Source organism: Pseudonaja textilis, chromosome 8, assembly GCF_049901715.1.
Source record: "Pseudonaja textilis isolate UNSWEBS1 chromosome 8, rPseTex1.2, whole genome shotgun sequence".
In the NCBI taxonomy this organism is placed as follows: domain Eukaryota; kingdom Metazoa; phylum Chordata; class Lepidosauria; order Squamata; family Elapidae; genus Pseudonaja; species Pseudonaja textilis.
This window is the reverse complement of record NC_141997.1, coordinates 18,622,953-18,641,906: the sequence shown is the minus strand read 5'-3', so window position 1 is coordinate 18,641,906 and position 18,954 is coordinate 18,622,953. Positions and strand designations below refer to the sequence as shown.

At 36.7% G+C, this 18,954-nt stretch overlaps 1 protein-coding gene across 3 annotated transcripts in view; it reads right to left on the bottom strand.

The window, feature by feature from the left end:
- The window catches only part of GABRB3 (gamma-aminobutyric acid type A receptor subunit beta3), a 242,476-nt gene that overhangs the window by 136,589 nt on the left and 86,933 nt on the right, over nucleotides 1–18,954 (bottom strand). For all 3 annotated transcript variants that reach the window (XM_087938444.1, XM_087938442.1, XM_087938443.1), the window contains exon 2: nucleotides 1,157–1,204. Coding sequence is in view for 1 of the 3 variants with exons in the window: in XM_087938442.1 (XP_087794568.1) it covers nucleotides 1,157–1,204 (48 nt within the window). In the remaining 2 variants the exon portion in view is untranslated. The remainder of the gene's footprint in view (nucleotides 1–1,156; nucleotides 1,205–18,954) is intronic.

The window sequence follows — 18,954 nt, the reverse complement described above, 5'->3', positions numbered from 1 at the left end:
CTACCTACATCTTACAAGCTATATGTAATAAACAGCAACTGGATAAATAGCTAAAACCCTCTTTGTCCTTATTAGTCAGGGAGGAACCTTCAAGAAAGGAAATGTCAGCTTCTATGAATAGCCATACATTTGGATTACTTATTGTTTTTTAAATGCATCATTTTCAGTACTAAGCAAGGTACAATATGTACTAATGTGCTTCTTTCTTTCCCTGATATATTAAACACATTTTAGTTTGAAGTGAAAAACAGTGGCAGAAAGGTGGGTGGAGAAAAGGATAGTGTGCTGTTCAGACAGATTAGAGTTGATGGGATTTGAGATAGTTAGGAATTGTGAGCTGTCCCCTTAAGGGAATGTATCATAGTAAATATATCCAGGGAAATGTAGTCCATGTCATGTGGTCACATCTGTAATCCTGATTGGTCACTAAATTGACCCTTATTGGGTTGGGGGAGCTGTGGACAGCTGTGAATTGGCAGCTGTCAGACCTCTTCCATAAAATAAAAGTAAGTCAAAGTAGTTTTTGTGGAACTAATATTTTGATTAAGACAAACATGAGTACTGTGAGTTGAGTCCCAATAATTGTTCATAAATATTTTTGAGTTATTAAAGGAGTTTTTCCTTTGTTTAAAAATATTATTATTATTTATAAATATCATTATATCAATAGTATTACTTGTAAATGAAATATGAAAATATTTGCGGAGACAGAAATCCTATCGAGGTAAAATACATTCCTGTAGGAGAAGAAGAAGCAGCACCAACATTGGAGACATGAGAGGAATCAACCTGGAGTAATTATGTTCCCACAAACAATCCAAGACCAGCTTCTCCCCTTGAATTCCATTGACTCTTATCAGCACCAATACAGTGCTAAGCATTAGTTGACCAAATTTTTGTGTATAGGCATCAGCAATAAATCTTTTTAACCGAACCTTAACTTGCAGTCCTGATTCTTTCACTTAACAATTCCTGGTTTTATGGTGGCTTATTTTTCTTCCAAATTGGCTAGGACATGACCATTCAGGTTTGCTATTACTTTGCATATATAAAGCAGCTTCCATTTATGGAGTCATCTAAGATTATGCAGGTAGCAACATAAATTTGAAAGTCTTATAGAGATCACTACAGATAAGAAACCACTTTCAATACTCACCTTGCACCATAGATTGCATATAACTTTTTGTTCTCCTCAGCAGCATTCCTAAAAATAAGAAAAAGTATATATTTAATCCTTATTATCCACATATTGTATATTGCTTTTTCAAGACTGCTTGTTTCACTTGTCACTTCTTTTTCCCACCAGAGAGTAAGGAAAGAAAACTGAAGAAATGTTTCTGCATCCAACAGTGTCTGATCCTGAAACCATTGTATTAGAAACTGGGTAATGTTGGTTTCAGGCAAGACTTTCATAATTATTAAACAAATGATAGCCTATTAATTGTCCAACAATTTCTTTTTTAACTAGTTTACACTGTATTCTTTGTTACTTGGCTATATCAATGGGTTAGGGTTATAGAAAAACAGTTCTATGAATGAATGTACTATTATTATTCAACCAAATTGATTCACCGTAAGGCAAAAGCCTCTTCAATGAAGGTTAATGATCATAATCTAGCAAGCTGTAAGGGAGATGTTTTCAACTTTGAGCCAGAATGACTGGAGCAAAATGATTGGCCCAAAGTGATCCAGATGATAGCTTTCTATGCCGAAGAGGGGACTAGAACCTGACTCTCCTCCCTCAGTGATATTTTTATGTGTCTCTGTAAATATACACATAGAGGTAGGGTATACAAAAGGTTAGACCCTACAGTCAGATTGGTTACCATTTTATTCTAAACACATTTTTCTGAAAAAAAATGTTAATAAATTTAATAAAATGTTGTGGTTGGCCTATAAGGCCTGACTTTTCATACACGCTGTGTTACATGTAAAATTACCTGCATATTTACATTGAAAGCAAAAAATAAAATAAGAAGCAGCATAATCCTGTTTATACTATAAAACAGTTTTATAAATAGCTTCAATTTTTTAAAATCTACATAGGTGATTCCTTAAACCGTCATCACTAATCTTTAAGACCACAGTTTTACCATTTGGAGAAAATTAAAAATACACAGACTCCCTATGTGTATATAATATTATTTTATAGTTTCATATGATATATTGTCCTTATTGTACTGTTTCTAGCAAATATCTTAGTTTCTTTAAATTGACACTAAAATCTTAAGACTTTTCAAAAGGATCAGTTCTTATAATAGTGAAAAAAAAGATAACATATAACCTTTGTAACATATTAAAAATATCACTGTCACTGTATACATTAGTCCTAAATATGCTTAAATCATAAAATGGTTTTGCTTTAATAGAAATTTACAGGTTTCCTTCTCTATAGAAAAACATATGTTTAATGAGCCATGGTGGCTCAGTGGTTAGAATGCAGTGCTCCAGGCTACTTCTGTTGACTGCCAGCTGCAGGAAGTTTGGCACTTCAATTCTCACTGGCTCAGCCTTTCTACCTTTTGAGGTCAGTAAAATGAGGGCCCAGATTGTTGGGGGCAATATGCTGCCTTTGTAAACCACTTAGAGAGGACTGTAAAGCACTGTGAAGCAATATATAAGTCTAAGTACTACTACTAAGTACTATTAAGAAAAAGTCCTGGAATGTTTTTATTTGATATTCAGAAAGCATTCAATTTTAAGTAATTGTAACATTCATTGTTGTTTTATTGAATTTCATATTTTCTACTCTCATAAACATAGCAGTAAAACTATCTGACATCTTATCACCAAACCGTTGATATGATATGCTTGGAAGCAAACTTGCAAATTAAAAAAAAAAAATCAGTTTCCAATAAGTTAAAACACTCCATGGGGAATTCAGGAGATTCAGGCAGTTTAAATGAGTATAAAGATTTATGGCAAGCTTAACCTGTCTACAAGAATCTGAAGTATTAATGGTCAAGGGAAATTAGTGGGAATTAAGAAGGAGTTCAAGATAGTCTGGAATTAGATCTCTTGTGGGTGCGAAGGGAGTCATAACTAACAATGTATTTGACCGCTAGCTCAGGCTCAGCCGGGTCATCTTCTGCATCCACTTTTGTTTAGAAATGGAATAAAAAGGGATTACATAACCACTGAAACACTGAAAACATTGTTTGAATGAAAGCATAGCCATGCTAAAAGAAAGGAAAAGTATAGCTTTAAAATATAAGTATGTTTTAGTTTGTTATGGCCAAGTCTTTCCAATGTGCAAATATTTTAATCTGGATTTCCAAAATTAGAATAGGGATAATTGTAGGTCAATAGCTCACAATGTAGATGATTTTTCAGGTTCAAATACTTCCTTTCATTGGGTGTTGTCTGGTCTTCTAAAATGTAAGAGGCTTTTAAAAAAAAAAATCATTAGCAAAAGAATCCATAGAAATTATTTTTGAAATATAGGAAATAAACATTACTCACAACTTTACTCTATACTGAGTATGCCCTAAATCAGCCTCAAATATTGTCATCATATTGGCAAGTGTAATTTAAGTAGCAATAAGATTGAATCAGACACATAATATCAGTCTTCTGTTCACAAACTATACATTCCAGATCATTACTGTACATTAGAACATTTAAAAAATATAATCATAGGAGATATAGAAGCAAGCTTGGGTTTTTGACTGTCATTTAATTAGATGTACATTTTTGGAAGGCAAAAGTATTGTAACTGTCATTATGACTGTTCATTAAAAATTGCTACTATAATGTTATTAATAGCACCAGATAGAAGATGACTGATAACTGGTATTGCTGAATGGAAGCCAGAGAGCATAAACCAATATGAACTGCACACAGCAACCCAAAGACTGTACTAGAAAACTGTACTAGAACATTTTCCCCCAATCTAATGGGCTCAAAGGTTGAACCACGAGCTAAAGAATATGACATGTTGCTGCATTCTGAGTTCAATAAGGGTGTTTGGTTATGTATTCAAAGAACATTGTCTAAATGAATATAGCTTGAGGTACTTTTTCATGGCTAAGTGGACTTCAGTTCTTTAGAATGTATTTCTTCTGGGAACTCCTAAAAGTCTCAGACCATAGCTGCAGGGTGTATGCTTTGTGTGTGTAGCACTTATTTAAACATTAAAAAGTTTGACTCTTGAGATCCTTCAGCTTAGTATTGTGTCAATAGTAACATTATTTATTTCCTCATTCCAACTAGTTAAGACTAAATATTGGAACAGAGAAAAATAGCAGAGTGAACCTAAGTGCTTTTGGCACTGTGGAAGCAAATAAGAAAATACTGTTGGAAAAGCCATTCAATAAAATCTAAAGAGTTTTATATTTTACAGTTTTAATACATGCTAGTGGGGATTTATGAGTTGTTGTATAATACTTCTGGGTTGGATTTATGGATCAGTTCTTGCCATGAATGAATGATTGAACAAGTGTATTCAAATGTCATAAATACAACACAACCAGCATTATGGGGCAGTAAATATAGTGGGCCTATAACCAAGCAGACTCAAGTTGACATCTACCTTCAAGCACGGAAACTCATTGGATAAATGGGCCAGTCACTATTTTTCAGCCCAACTTACTCACAGGGCTATTGTTTGTGAGAAAAAAATGGATGAACTTCTATGTGCTCCTATGTGACTATTTTACCTTGGTTCTGTCTTGTATTTTTCCACAGGAAGAAATCTTGCTAAAAAGCAAAGCACTGACAAGAAGGGAGTTAATAAAAGAGACAAAGAATGTGTATTCAAATAAGATATGCCTGTCTATAGCAGCTATAGAGTATGTGGCTCATGTCACGTAGACTGGTCTGAAAAGATTAACTTTGTATCTCTTTGCCTTCCTGTAAATTTCCTCCCTCACCCCCTCCCTTGAATTAGCACAATAAAAGAGGACAGCAAAAAGCCTGGGAAAGCAGAAGAAAGGAGCAGGAGAAGAAGCAGAGAGCCCGGACATTTTTCCATCTGTTCCAGGGCAGCCAGGGAATCCCATCTCCCCCAGGCTCAGTGTTGCCTCATTTTAAGATCTCTTGTGTTTTGTGTGTTTTATTTCTTGTGCTTGCTTGGCAATCACTCTTGTGAGAGTCTTGCCTAGCCTCACCCTTGCGAGGGTCCCACTCTATCTCGCCCTTGCGAGGGCTATTTTCTCACCCTTGAGAGGGTTACTTTAAACTTCGTCCTTGCGAGGACTAATTCACCCTTGCGAGGGTCCCACTGTCTCGCCCTTGCGAGGGCTACTTTAAATCTCACCCTGGCGAGGGTTATTCTCTGAGAGGAATTCAGCAATCAACCAGAAAGGCGAAACAATAGACCGGTCGCTCAACGCGACAGCTGGGGGCTCGTCCGGGATCTCTAATCGTCTGGGATCCCTTCGCCTTTCAGGTTCCAAGGTGTGACTTTTGTCTAGAAGTGCATCTTCTTCACCCCATTCTTATTCGCCTGGAATAGGCTACGTCGACAAAAAAGGTAAGAATGGGCTCCTCGATTTCTCAAGTTTTGTCAGGGCATAGGGACGAACTTTATAATCTAGTGAAGAAAGCTAATTCCTTTCAAAAAACCAATGGTACCACTGTGTACCCTATTTCTAAAAAATCTTTAAATAAATTTATAATTTATATTGAGGCACACTGTCCAGCCTATCCATCTGCTGGAACTCTTAACCATTCTGACTGGGAAAAATTAGGAAAATATTTACATAAAGTTCCCAGAGCTCCCATGGATATACTTATTTCTTGGAGAGCAATAATGGCTGCTATAACAACTATATATCCTCCTTCTAGTCTTCCTGAAAATTCCTTTTCTCCTGTTTCTTCTGACTCCCACTCTTCTAATTCAAAAACTTCTAAGCCTCTTGCAGCTCATTTGGAATCAAACTCTTCCTTACCACCTCCTTATTCAGATATTTCTTCCTCCCTTCCTCCTGCTCTTCCTTCTCTTTCTGATTCTCCTATTATGAATCCTATGGGAGGAATCATAACTAATCTTTTGTCATCACCTCTATCTTTAGAAACAGGAGAACCTTCTGCTTATCCTATGACTATCATCCCTGGGGGAGGAGGCAATGTTCATAGTAACATTGAGTTTAAAGTTTTGAAAAAATATAAAAGATGCAGTTACAACTTATGGATTGCATTCTCCTTTTACTAGGGGAATACTTGATTCTTTGGTTACAGCTAATACAGTTATGTTATTGTATGATTGGAAAATGCTTTTTTCTATGCTTATGACTCCAGCACAATATGTTGTATGGCAATCTGAATATGAAAAAGGTTTTGAGGCTGAAATCCGCAGGGGTTTGCCTGCTGGAGTAAATGAAAATCAGTTACTGGGGAAAGGTCAATTTTCTACTCTAGCACAACAACAAAATTCTCCTCGTCGTAGTTTTGCCATTATTCATATGTGTGCTATGAATGCTTTAAAGCGAGTGGATGATTCAGATTCTCAGTGCATTCAAACATTTTTAAAAATTATGCAAGAACCTGAAGAACCTTATGCTTCATTCATAAGCCGGCTTCAGACAGCCTTAGATAGACAGATAGATAATCCTGTTGCTAAACAAGAATTACTTTTAAAATTGGCTTATTCAAATGCTAATCATGATTGTCAAAAAATTCTACAGCCAGTTGCTAATAAGCCAGGAGTGACTTTGGCTGAGTTTTTACAACTCTGTAGAATTGTAGGAACGACTACTCATAAAATGGATATGCTTGCTAATGCAATCACAGCTTCATTACCAAATCCTAATTCTGCTACCACTTCTCCTCCTGATGCTTTTGCTTTAAAACGCAATGGCAATTGTTTTAACTGTGGCAAGCCAGGACATTTTAAAAATCAATGTCGTAAGCCAGGGGGAGGAGCTGCTTTTCGTGGCCAAACCAGAGGTCCACCCCCTTCATCTAAGCCAAAAACTATCTGTCCTCGCTGCAGGAAAGGCTATCATTGGGCTTCAAATTGTTATTCTAATCCTTCTCCTTCACAGCCTTCGGGAAACTAATTGAGGGGTCTTCAGCTAGCCCCGCCACAAAGGCTGAACTAACTGCCACAACTTTTCCTGTGGTATTGTTAGAGGATCTTGTGTATGATGATCCTGGTGCTGTTTTTACTCTTTCTTTAACTGCAACGCTTTTCAAGCCTCTTCCTCCTTCCACACCTGTCTTGCTTATTCCCAATTCTTCTCTTACAATAGAGGGTGTGGTTGCAGCTCCTTACTTATATGATTCTTCTGCTCTTAATAATCTTGCATTGGCTGCAATAGGAGATCGTTGCTTTTCTTTAAAAAAGGGGACAGTAGTTGCTACACTTATAATTTTGCCTCTTTTTGAACCTCTTTCTTGGTTTACATTGCAGCAACCTGTTCAAGCTTTAAAACCAACTCTTTCTGTTACACTCAATGGTCTGCCTAATCCTAATTTGATCCCAGCTGGATTTGATCTCATAATAATAGATTTAAAGGACTGTTTCTTTTCTATACCTCTGGCACAAAAGGATAGAATCATCTTTGCATTTACAGTGCCAGAACTCAATAACTCTAAACACATCTAGGTATCAATGGAAAGTTCTTCTACAAGGTATGCTTAATTCACCAACTATGTGTCAATATTTTGTCAATGAGGCTCTGCATCCTTATAGATCTCAATTTCCTAATTTTCTTGTATATCATTACATGGATGATATCTTAATTGCAGCTGATGGGCCAAAGGGGACGGTACAAAAAACTTTTCCAATCCTCTTGACCACATTAGCAAAAGCAGGGTTACATATAGCACCTGAAAAAATCCAGTCTCACTACCCAATGCAATATTTAGGTCACAAGGTTTTAGCTTCCTCAGCATCTCCACATATTCCTTCACTCACACTTCCACAGCCAACCACATTGGTTCAATTACAGCAGTACTTGGGAGTTATTAACTGGGCTAGACCATATCTTGCTCTAACCACACAGATGCTATCACCGCTTTTTCAAGCACTAGTAGGATTAAAAAAATCCTGCAGATAAGGTCTATCTTTCAGCTCAGCATCTAGAAGCTTTAAAGCAAGTAAACACAGCCCTAGCAACTCAATGGGTAAACCGTGCACTTGCAGACACACCACCTTCTCTTGCTATTATTTCCATTCATCAATTACTGACTGCAATAATTGTTCAAGTATCTAATGCAAAAAATCTTCATTTCTTGGAATGGTTACACCTACCACATACTCCAAAAACCTCTATTTTTACTAAAGCAGCACAAATGGCTTTTCTTATACAAAAAGGCCGCAAGAGAACCAAAGCCCTGATGGGAATGGATATTTTTACATTGTATATTCCTTTTAAGATTAGTCAATGGGAACCTCTTTTTCAGACTTCCACAACACTGCAGGATGCATTGGAAGATTGGTGTGGCCAAGTGTCATGCCACCTTCCATCTGATTCACGACTGCAGGTGTTGAAGACAGTTCCTTTTGTTTTACAATCACCTTTTGTCCAACAGCCATTGAAGGAAGGCTTAACTGTCTTTACTGATGGTTCAAAAAATATTGGAGCATGTGCATGGTGTGAAAATGCTCAATGGAACAAATGCTTAACTGCCCCACAGAACTCAGCACAACAAGCTGAGTTAGCTGCTTTTCTTTGGCCTTGTCTCTTTTTCCACAGGAATCTTTAAATGTAATATCTGATAGCATGTATGTTACTCAGATGGTTGCTCATATTTTCGATGCATATATTTCTCCTGTTACCCCTCCTTCTCTCATGACACTTTTTTACAGCTTCAGACACTGCTGAAAAAGCGAGGGAAACCTTTATTTGTAGCTCATATCAGAAGTCATCAGCAACTGCCTGGATTCCTGGCAGAAGGCAATCATATGGCAGATGAGGCTTGTAAAATTATGGCCTCCTCTCCTCTTCCACAACAGCTTTCAGCTGGGGAGAGTCATGGCTATTTCCATCAAAATAAGAAGGCCTTGGTACAGCAATTTGGGATTACGTATCAAGAAGCCATAGCAATAATTCAACAATGTCCAACATGTAGCTTGCAGGCCAAAGGTATCCCTGAAGGTGTTAATCCTAGGGGTACTCAAGCCTGTGATACATGGCAAATGGATGTAACTCATTATCCTCCCTTTGCTCCCTGGAAATACCTTCATGTATCAGTTGATACATATTCAGGGTTTATTATGGCAACATTACAAAGAGGAGAGGCTACTAAAAATGTTATTAATCACTGTATTCAGTCATTCGTAACGTTGGGATGTCCAAAAATTCTCAAAACAGATAATGGTCCTGCTTATGTCAGTTCTCCCTTTGCTGAGTTTTGCCATAAGTGGGCCATCACACATAAATTTGGCATACCTTTCAATAGCCAAGGTCAGGCTATTGTGGAAAGGGCAAACCAAACTCTGAAAAATGCCCTTGATCGGCAAATAGGGAAAAAGGCTTAGGCCCCCGAACCTCCGGCGTTACAAAACATCTTGAACATTACTCTCTATTCTCTTAACTTTCTTAATCTTACTGGCTCTCCTTCTTCCACAGCGGCTTCTCGCCACTTCACCAAGCCAGTAGTTCCCTCTTCCGTCCTCTTGTTTATTTCAGACAGCTTCCAGATCCTGCGTGGAAAGGTCCTGCACAGCTCATCACCTGGGGAAAAGGTTACGCTGCTGTCCAACTTCCTGATCGAGTGCTTTGGGTTCCTGCTCGCTGTGTCAGACCTTACCATGGCAAACCTGACTCTAACTCTAATTTTTCTTCTGATATCAATATTTCCTGTCTTTTCTCAATTCAGGGCATCTCCTGATGCTATTTTTACTTTTCTTGCTGACACTGTTACCTTTATTTTTAAAGATAATCTCCTTTCTGCATGTAATTATGTTTTCCAACACAATGGTAGCTTTCTTTCGCCTACTTCTGACATTACTGTTCACTATTACTATTCTCCTTGTTTAATATTTTTAACTATACATGTTACTCTATCTACTATAGGATCTTATTCTTGCTTAGGATTTTTTCACAATCACACATACTTTAATCACACTGTTCTATTACTTTCCACTCCTTCACTGGCATCTCCTCCACTATCCTCTGCTTTTCCTACACTGCCATCTCAAGCTAATTCTGAGACAACTTTTCCTGGAGACAAACTGCAATGGCATCTTCGTTGCTGCTTTCCACCCTGTGATGTCACCAAATGCATATTGCATCATTCATCTTCCTGGGTTCCTGTTCACTACAAAACACCTGTCGTGCGAAGACGCCACCTCATCCCTGATGACACTCATCGTAAGACTACAGCTCCCATTCGAGCTCGCCATCTTGGGTATCCTGTCTTCATCGCTGACAACTCCATCTCTAAGCGGTCTGCATCTCGTGCTGTTCCAAGATTTGGCTATCATCGCATTCCTCGAAGCATACAACCTTCTACAAATGAACATCAACCTCAAAAATATACCTGGACTATCCTTGATTTTCAAGGAAATATTTTAAACACCACCACTAATTATACTAGATGGCCATGGTTTCCTCAGCTTTTCATGGATTTTGCTGAAATGGGGACAGGAGTAGAAAAATTTGCAGATAAAGAACTACAAGCTGATATATGGGACAAGCAAGGCTCCTGTTCTCCAGCACCTATTCACAACTTTAGACTATATTTTTGTCCTGCTCACAGTACTGGTACTTCTCGTGCTGCCTGCAGTGGGGTAGTTGACAGATATTGTAAAAAATGGAGTTGTGTATCCACAGGTCATATCTGGTGGGAAGCACCTACCAAAATGACTATATTCATATTACCCGTGCTCAAGAACATCTTCCCTGCTCTTCAAGGCCTTGTTGTGGACAGAGACTAAATCCACTCAGAATCACATTTACTGCAAAAGGAAAGACACTTACAAAAAAAACAATGGATGGTTGGGTTTACTTGGGGAGGACGTCAGTGGGATGGTCTAGGAGATGAAGGGAATATTTTTACAATTCGTCTTTCTATATCTATGTCTAATTATGATATTTCAAGGACAGTCATGGTATCAAAGCATGTTTAATTTTTCTCCCTGGTTAACAACACTATTATCAGCCTTAATAGGTCCTCTTGTGTTATTGCTTCTTGCATGTACTATTGGTCCATGTGTAATAGGACGTTTACTAAAATTATTGAGGGATCGTTTGAAAACACTTGACAATGAAATTAACAATACTCAAAAAACAGTTAGCTTTCTTACATCCAGCATTGAATCAAAAGATCTGGTCAAAAAACCGCTGTTGGAATGGTACTCTGACCAAGAGTCAGAGGAGGAAATAGACATTAATAACTTCTTTTCTCCCAAAGAAAATTTCTTAACTCGGTCCAGCCACGACTCGGGGGATGAGGACTTCTCCTCGTATGAGCTGGTTCAGCAAGGCATCAACAAACCGAAGGGCTTGTTGCCACCTTGTGAGACTACTCTGGAAGAGAAAGAACTCTACCTAGAGTCATGAGCACAAAAAATAAAGAAAGGAGGAATTATTTTCTCACCCTTGAGAGGGTTACTTTAAACTTCGTCCTTGCGAGGACTAATTCACCCTTGCGAGGGTCCCACTGTCTCGCCCTTGCGAGGGCTACTTTAAATCTCACCCTGGCGAGGGTTATTCTCTGAGAGGAATTCAGCAATCAACCAGAAAGGCGAAACAATAGACCGGTCGCTCAACGCGACACTCCTAGAGGAAAAGCAGGATATAAATCTAATCTAATACATAATAAATAAAACAAAAATGGATGCATATGGGTATTCAGAATCAACACTGTGCCCTTCTGTCTTCTGTAACTATTAGTACAAGACTTTGGTGAGCCTTATTTAAGAGAAAATGAATGAAAGAAGACTGACATTTCTTTCTGGAAATCATTCTTTGTAGTCAATGGTAGATGGCATATATAGCTCAGATAACCAGCGTTGGTCCTCACGCTTGGAGTTCCTCTTTTTCTAGACTCCTTCAGAGGGCCCACACCTTTGTGACTTGTGGAGTGGACTTCAACTCCCAGGATTCCTGATCCAGCATGGCTGGTTCAGGAATTCTGGAAGTTGAAGTTCACAAGTCATAAAATGGCCATCGTTCCCCACCCCTGCCATAGAAGGTTATATTATACATAGCATTTCTATGACGTGTGAAGAAAATTAGCGCTGCTTCTGACTAGAAAAGAAAAAGACCAAACTGAACTTTTAGAGAGATAAGGATAACCCCGATTATATTGGAAACCAATTATAGTACAAGTAATATCAAGAAGAAAAAACAGCAGAGGTAATTATTACTCCTAGGAAGGACACCTGAGGGTGAAACCTGATTTCTTGATACATGCTACTTTCCAGAATTGAACTTATTCCCAGAATTGGGGAAAATACCATTAGCAAGACAATAGCATATAGTATTAATCTCATAGACAAGATTTATGAATGAATAGATGAATTCCTTGGGATTCCAAAAATGCTTTTCACAGAAACAAAGGAAAAAAGATAGCTTAAGAAGTAAAGAAGAGCCCTGAGACAGCTTGCATGCTACCTAATCTTTTGAGACACTCGTGCAAACAAACAAAAAATGTTAGAAAGTTATTCTATGCAAGTTTGCCATTGCATTTTTCCTGAGATCATTCAGAGTTTATATTTATTTAGCTGAAGAATTATAGATATTATACTGTAGCTTCCATTGGTTATCTTTGTCTCATTTCTTCCTTTTCCCATTTTTCTATTTATTTATATCTTTTTATTATTTTTATAAATAACTCAAGGTACTGAACATACCTAATAGTGATTCTTCTTCCTATTTTCTTCACAACAGCCCTTTGAGTTGGGTTGGTCTGACGGATAGTGACTGGCCCAAAGTTACCCAATCAGCTTTCATATCTATGATCCACACCAAGCGTATAATGCCTGTCTTTAAACTGTGCCCCTTCTTTTGCCAGAGAGACGATCAGTAGAGAAAGGGGGAATCAGCAACCTAAGACGCAGCAGGTATAAGTGGGATCAGAAAGAGATATCTGTAGAATGGACCGACTGTAGTACTTGGAAAAAACAAACCAAAATCCATCCAGAAAAGTTTGACCAAAGGGCTGGAATTCCAGATGGTTCCAGCAAGAGTTATTTTGTCTCCTTTTCCTTCTTTAAACTAAGAACAACCCTAAAAGTGAAAGTAGCTGTCTAACATCCTGAGCTTTCCAAAGTAGTAATAATGAACACCTGTGCTGTCATGTCCACTCCTAATCACTCCTTTGTGGTTTAAATAGACTTTATAACATCTTCCGTGGACAGCCAGCCATCTGCTTTTGCATGATCAAAGTTTTCCAGCACTTTAGATCTGATCTGTATGCTAATAAGAGGCTATTTTACACTATTTTTCAAAATATCCAACTGTTTCATGTTGTTAACTCTAATAATTAGTAACTTTTATATGGGCCACTTTCCCAACCTTACCTGAAAATCTGGAAATTAAATATATGATCCTGCCTGAGAAATATAACTTGAACATACATGGTAGTGATATGACTACATACATTTAAAGAAATAATTCCTAAACAAATTAAGATTGTTCCAATTATGGATATATCACATACCGGTATTTATTCTGATTTGGAATTTGAAACCTAAAATGAATTCTTTTTCTATTATCTATTGTATTTTTGGACATAGGCATGATTTAGAAAAACATACAATGTTCTCTTATGCAAATATACTTGCTCCTATGTTCTAATAATGTTATTTCATATAGCACACAGAATCAAGCAAATTGGAGAGAGACAAAGGGAATAGATAATGTTTCTGGTTAATAGTATAATGATATCTTGTAATACTTCTGATCCTTTTACTCCATGGGGCAACAAAAAGCAAGCGGTCCAAATGACTGAAGAAACAGATTTATTAATACAAAAAAACCCAAATCTTGCAATGATAGGTTAACTGATGATAATGTTAGACGCAGAAAAAGTTTATTTCATCAGAAGCATGATATACTGGGTACTGTAAAAAAGATTGGGAATCCATATTTAAGATGCCATTAGATAACAAATAATTTGTTCTTTAATTTTGTATGTTAATGAAATAGATGTTAATATAAACCTTTCAATATTCTGGTATATTTCCAATGCTCCAAAGTAGTTCTTAGTGGACAAACAGCTTTGTGCAAACGGAAGGACAGAGAAATTCAAAAACCTTTGTTTCATAAACTAACTTACTACCAGTCTTCTATAATTAAACTGCATATAAAAATTAATTAGAAGTTAAATAGTGTATACATTTTACTCTGAAAAGTACTCAAGTTTAACACTATATTAAATACTTTTTATACTGCATTCATCCTTTTGTAAAGTTAATACTTTTTATAAATGACTCTCTTTTAAATTGTTTCCTTTTATTAACTTTTCATAAATCCTGTACATTCCATGTACTAATATTAAATGTTCACACAGCATTTCCTATACAAGCACTGACTCCAGGTATCACATTGTGGCTTATAATTCTACATTTTATCCCCACACTAGAAGCCAGTTGAAAGCCCACAAAGACACCAGCACAATCTACCTTTCCATTTAAGTTTCTCAGCAATTCATGTCAAGAGAAACACCTGGTGAAAGAATTTAATCCCAGAGTGATTGTGCCCACACAAAACAAAATTGCAGATTTTTTATTTTAAATTTTTGAAATCTATTGTTAATGCCTTGTAAGTATTTCTCTGACATGGACATTTTACAGTACAACTCCTCATGGATAAAAATGTCATCCCATTTTATTTTAAAGTTACAACCTAATATCTGTAGTTTAGGGTGGAACGGTGGTGTCCTTGGTGCTCTTTGAGTTGGTTGTTTGCATTACCTTAGTTAGGTAAAGTTTTATTACCCAACTAAATAACATCATTAGTGATGTTATATGCAGTAGCTTTCCCTGTCAGTTTTCATAGGGTTGTGGGTTTCTCCTTGGGGTTTCCTTTATTGTTGTTTTCTGTCTGGTTGTTTGGTATTGATTCCTGCTTATCTGGGTGTTGGTCTCTATAAAGGATAAGTTCTTATGTTTTTGTTTTTCTTCTCAGCTTTTTTGTCTCTTGAATAGTGTTTATCTCTATGTCTATTAAAGACTGATTTGTCTGCCACTTCCAGGAATTTCCTAGCATTTTTTGAATTTGGCTTGGCCTAAGATGTGAACAGTTTTCCTGATGAAATTGTGGTGAGTCTCTTCATGTATTGTGAAATGAAAGATACAACCATTTTGCTATTTCAGTACAAGTGAATTTTCTTTTGCATTGGGCTCTCCCCACCTCGTCATTTGAGTCAAACAGATGCCCATAACAACATTCATTCAATTTGGGAAAAAGATGGAAGATGTGTGACACCAAGTCTAGATTATGAAGCATGATAAGATGGTGAGCACAACTTTGCTATTGCCTGTTTACTCTCTACAATGCCTCAGTGAATTGCCTGAGTTGTTTACAGATATTTTGTTTCCAAGAACTTAAGAATGTTTCAGCTTTCTTTCATATTTCTGTCAAGATTACCTTTACTGTTTATACTGCAGGTTTCCATTTTGCAAAAAATAACATCACAACTTTTTCTCGCCAATTGAAGTTAAAAAAACAAATGGTATAGTACATGTAAGAGCTCTTCGTTCATCTGTTTTGGTTACACAATATTGGAATCATTACTTTTCACTGAATCCTTGCATTTATGTTATCAAAAAACTAAAATGGGCATTTTGGGGACAGTTTAAAGGAACCCATTTTTCCCGTAAGCATCCTTAAAAGCACCCCAAATACAAAATAATCCAAAATGCTTGTCTCTATTTGTTCTGGGAGGCTTTGGAAACATAAATGGGATGCTAAGAACTGTATCTGATCCTTAAATATTCAGACCATTCAAGAAAATACTAATTATGCTGGTATCTTGGTAACATCATTAATTGGTTCTGGGAGGCATGATGAGTACAAAAAATGATGAGTACCAAACAAATTTTTCCCATAGAAATAAGGTAGTGAATCACAATGCAGCCAACACTGACTAGTTCTGCTTTGTGTATTGAGGACCAAACAAACAATTAGTACCAAAACAAAATTGCCTTTCCTATTAATTGAGCCCTTTCAATTTCACTTTCAGTTAATTCAAATTTAAATTTCAAATTCAAGTGAATTCAAATACACTCAATTCATTTTCAACTTTAAATCCTGGATAGGCAAGTCAACACTACTAACTAGAGCATACAAAACATTTGCTAGACCAATACTCGAATATAGCTCATCAGTCTGGACCCACATTACGTATCTGATATTAGCACAGTTGAGAAAGTCCAGAAATATTTCACAAGAAGAGTTCTCCACTCCTCTACTCATTGTAGAATACCTTATGCCACCAGACTTGAAATTCTAGACCTAGAAAACCTTGAATTACACCGACTTCAGTCTGATCTAAGTATGGTATATAAAATCATACATTGCAATGACTTACTCGTCAATGAATACTTCACCTTCAACCATAACAACACAAGAGCACACAATAGATACAAACTCAAGGTTAACCACACCAAAGTTGATTGCAGAAAATACGACTTCAGCAACAGAGTGGTCAATGTCTGGAATACTCTACCTGACTCTGTGGTTTCTTCCCCAAACCCCAAAAACTTTAACTTTAGACTGTCTACTATTGACCTCACCCCTTTCCTGAGAGTCTGTAGGGGGCGTGCATAAGCGCACCAACATGCCTACTGTCCCTGTCCTATTGTTTCTTTTATTTTTTTATTTTTCTTATATGTATCCATGTATTCATAACTATGTTTTTACTTTATACCTATTATCTTGTAAGTGATTGACAAATCAAATTAATAAATAAATAAAATAAAACTTTATTATTTTTCTTCCTCAGAAAGTGAATGGACAGTTCTAAAAAGGAAAAAAAAGATGCAGTGGACAAGCACTGCAGAACAAGAAGGAATTCCTGAAAGTCTTATAGGCCAACAATTTCTCCATAACAAATGTTAATCTTTTGCCCATGATGGGAGCAAGCCTAGCGTACACCTCATCCTTCTGGAAGTGAGGCAGTAACTACAGTTCTCCCCAAAATTCAGTCACTTGCTTTCATTATTTGCAGTTTCTCTCAGACTCATAGATCTAAGGGATCACAGTCATATTAAAATATTGTGGTCAGGTAGTACTGTGATAAATGACTTTATATATAATTCTATACAGAATGGAAATAACAAATCTCAAATTGCTGGGGACACCTTCACCAATGAAGTAGTTTGTCCTTTGCTTTAATATTATGGATTCCCCCTTCTCTATCTTGTTTCCACCTTAATGCCATTTCTTCTCAGACAGAAAAAGGGCACAATCTAATTAAATATAAATAAATGGCATTTATACTGCCCATACTAGTCAGTTTTAGTAGTTCACCTTTATGTTCTTTCATAAAATGAGAAGAGAGGGGCAAGCACAGAGCATCCGTAAAATATCAGAAAAACATTTTATCCATATTTATTACCATGCTTAGATGATTCGCTTTAATTACTGCTGAAATAGTACGTTACTGCTGAAATAGTACATTAAAGCAAGAAAGCCTATTCCAACTTAAAATACATTCATATCTATATGCAAGAATTCTGGCATACATATAACGCATACTAGATTTTTCTCATTCATTGCAGTTAAAAGGAAGAAGTCCCTCTAAATTTTAATAAGGTTTCTTTTATAGGGAGTTCTTCTCCATGAAGATTAAAAAACATCATATCACATAGTAATGTATCAGTCAGCTGGGAGTTATAAAAAGCCATATGGATCTGGAAGTGGTACTGAATTTAAGTTGTGATTTCATTTTGCTGCCTGGAACACCTACAAAGCCAGATGACACTCAGTAGCAAATTATTTTGATTTCTTTCTTCAATCTCACCCATCATGATGTTGATGTTGAGAAGCAGTTTTAAAATGTTCTTCAAATAATATCTTCTCATTAATTCCTCTACAAAGGATTCTGAAACACCTGTGCCTAAGTCAATTTGGAAAATGAGCAAATCTTCAGCTTCTATCTAGACATGTTCATTTCACTATTGAAATGCAACTCATCTCAAATGCTTTTCTGTTCTGCTGGACTTGTCTTCTGAGGACATTTTTCCTCATTTTTTTTTTTTTTTTTGCCACAGCTGATATTCATTGCACATTTTCTGTTGCACATGATGTGAATTCTAGGGAATTTAGTGTAATGTTTTAAAAAGTATTCTCTGTACTTAAGTTTAATCTTTGTCTTCTTGCCCTCCTCACCTATCCCTATAATAACATCAAGAATTGAATTCAAGTTGGAACAAGTAGTTTTCACCATCTGCAGTGGTACCTTGGTAGTCAACTGCTTTGAAACTCATTGAATTTGGTATGCATTTTGACATGACAATTCTACTTCTTATCCTTGCACGATAAGACATTTTCTTTCCCGCATTTGCTGCTTCCAATGAAACCCTGGATCCTTTGTTCCTTTCCTAATCTAAAATTATTAGGATTTTAGGATTAGGATGGGTTTTTTTTTCCAATTTAGTTTATGGTCAATAACAAAATAATACAAAATAAATAAAAATATGCCTTATAGGCATAGTATAAAAATCAGTCAAACAGAGATAGTATATGTTGCTGGGCCAGAATTTAACTTCTGATCTTGAATGAAGCATAAAAGAATTTCCCTACCGTCAAGCCTACAAAGTTAGCTAAGACCCCCGCCCCTGGGAGTCTGACAGCCAATGGGATACATTTCTTGCACAGGAACAGGAAACACTAAGGTGGTGCCCAACAGAGGGTATATAACTTAGGGACTCTCAGTTTCTAAGCCATTCTTCTTTTCCTTTACTCAACATCTTGAAGCATGTGATCGTCCTTTTCACTTTGGAGCTTCAAGCCATGTGGTCCTGTCCATCATTAAACCATCCTTTCTAAACAGCCTCCATGTTTCCAGTGTCTTTTATCCCAGTAACCAGAATTTTGTACATTCTAACTG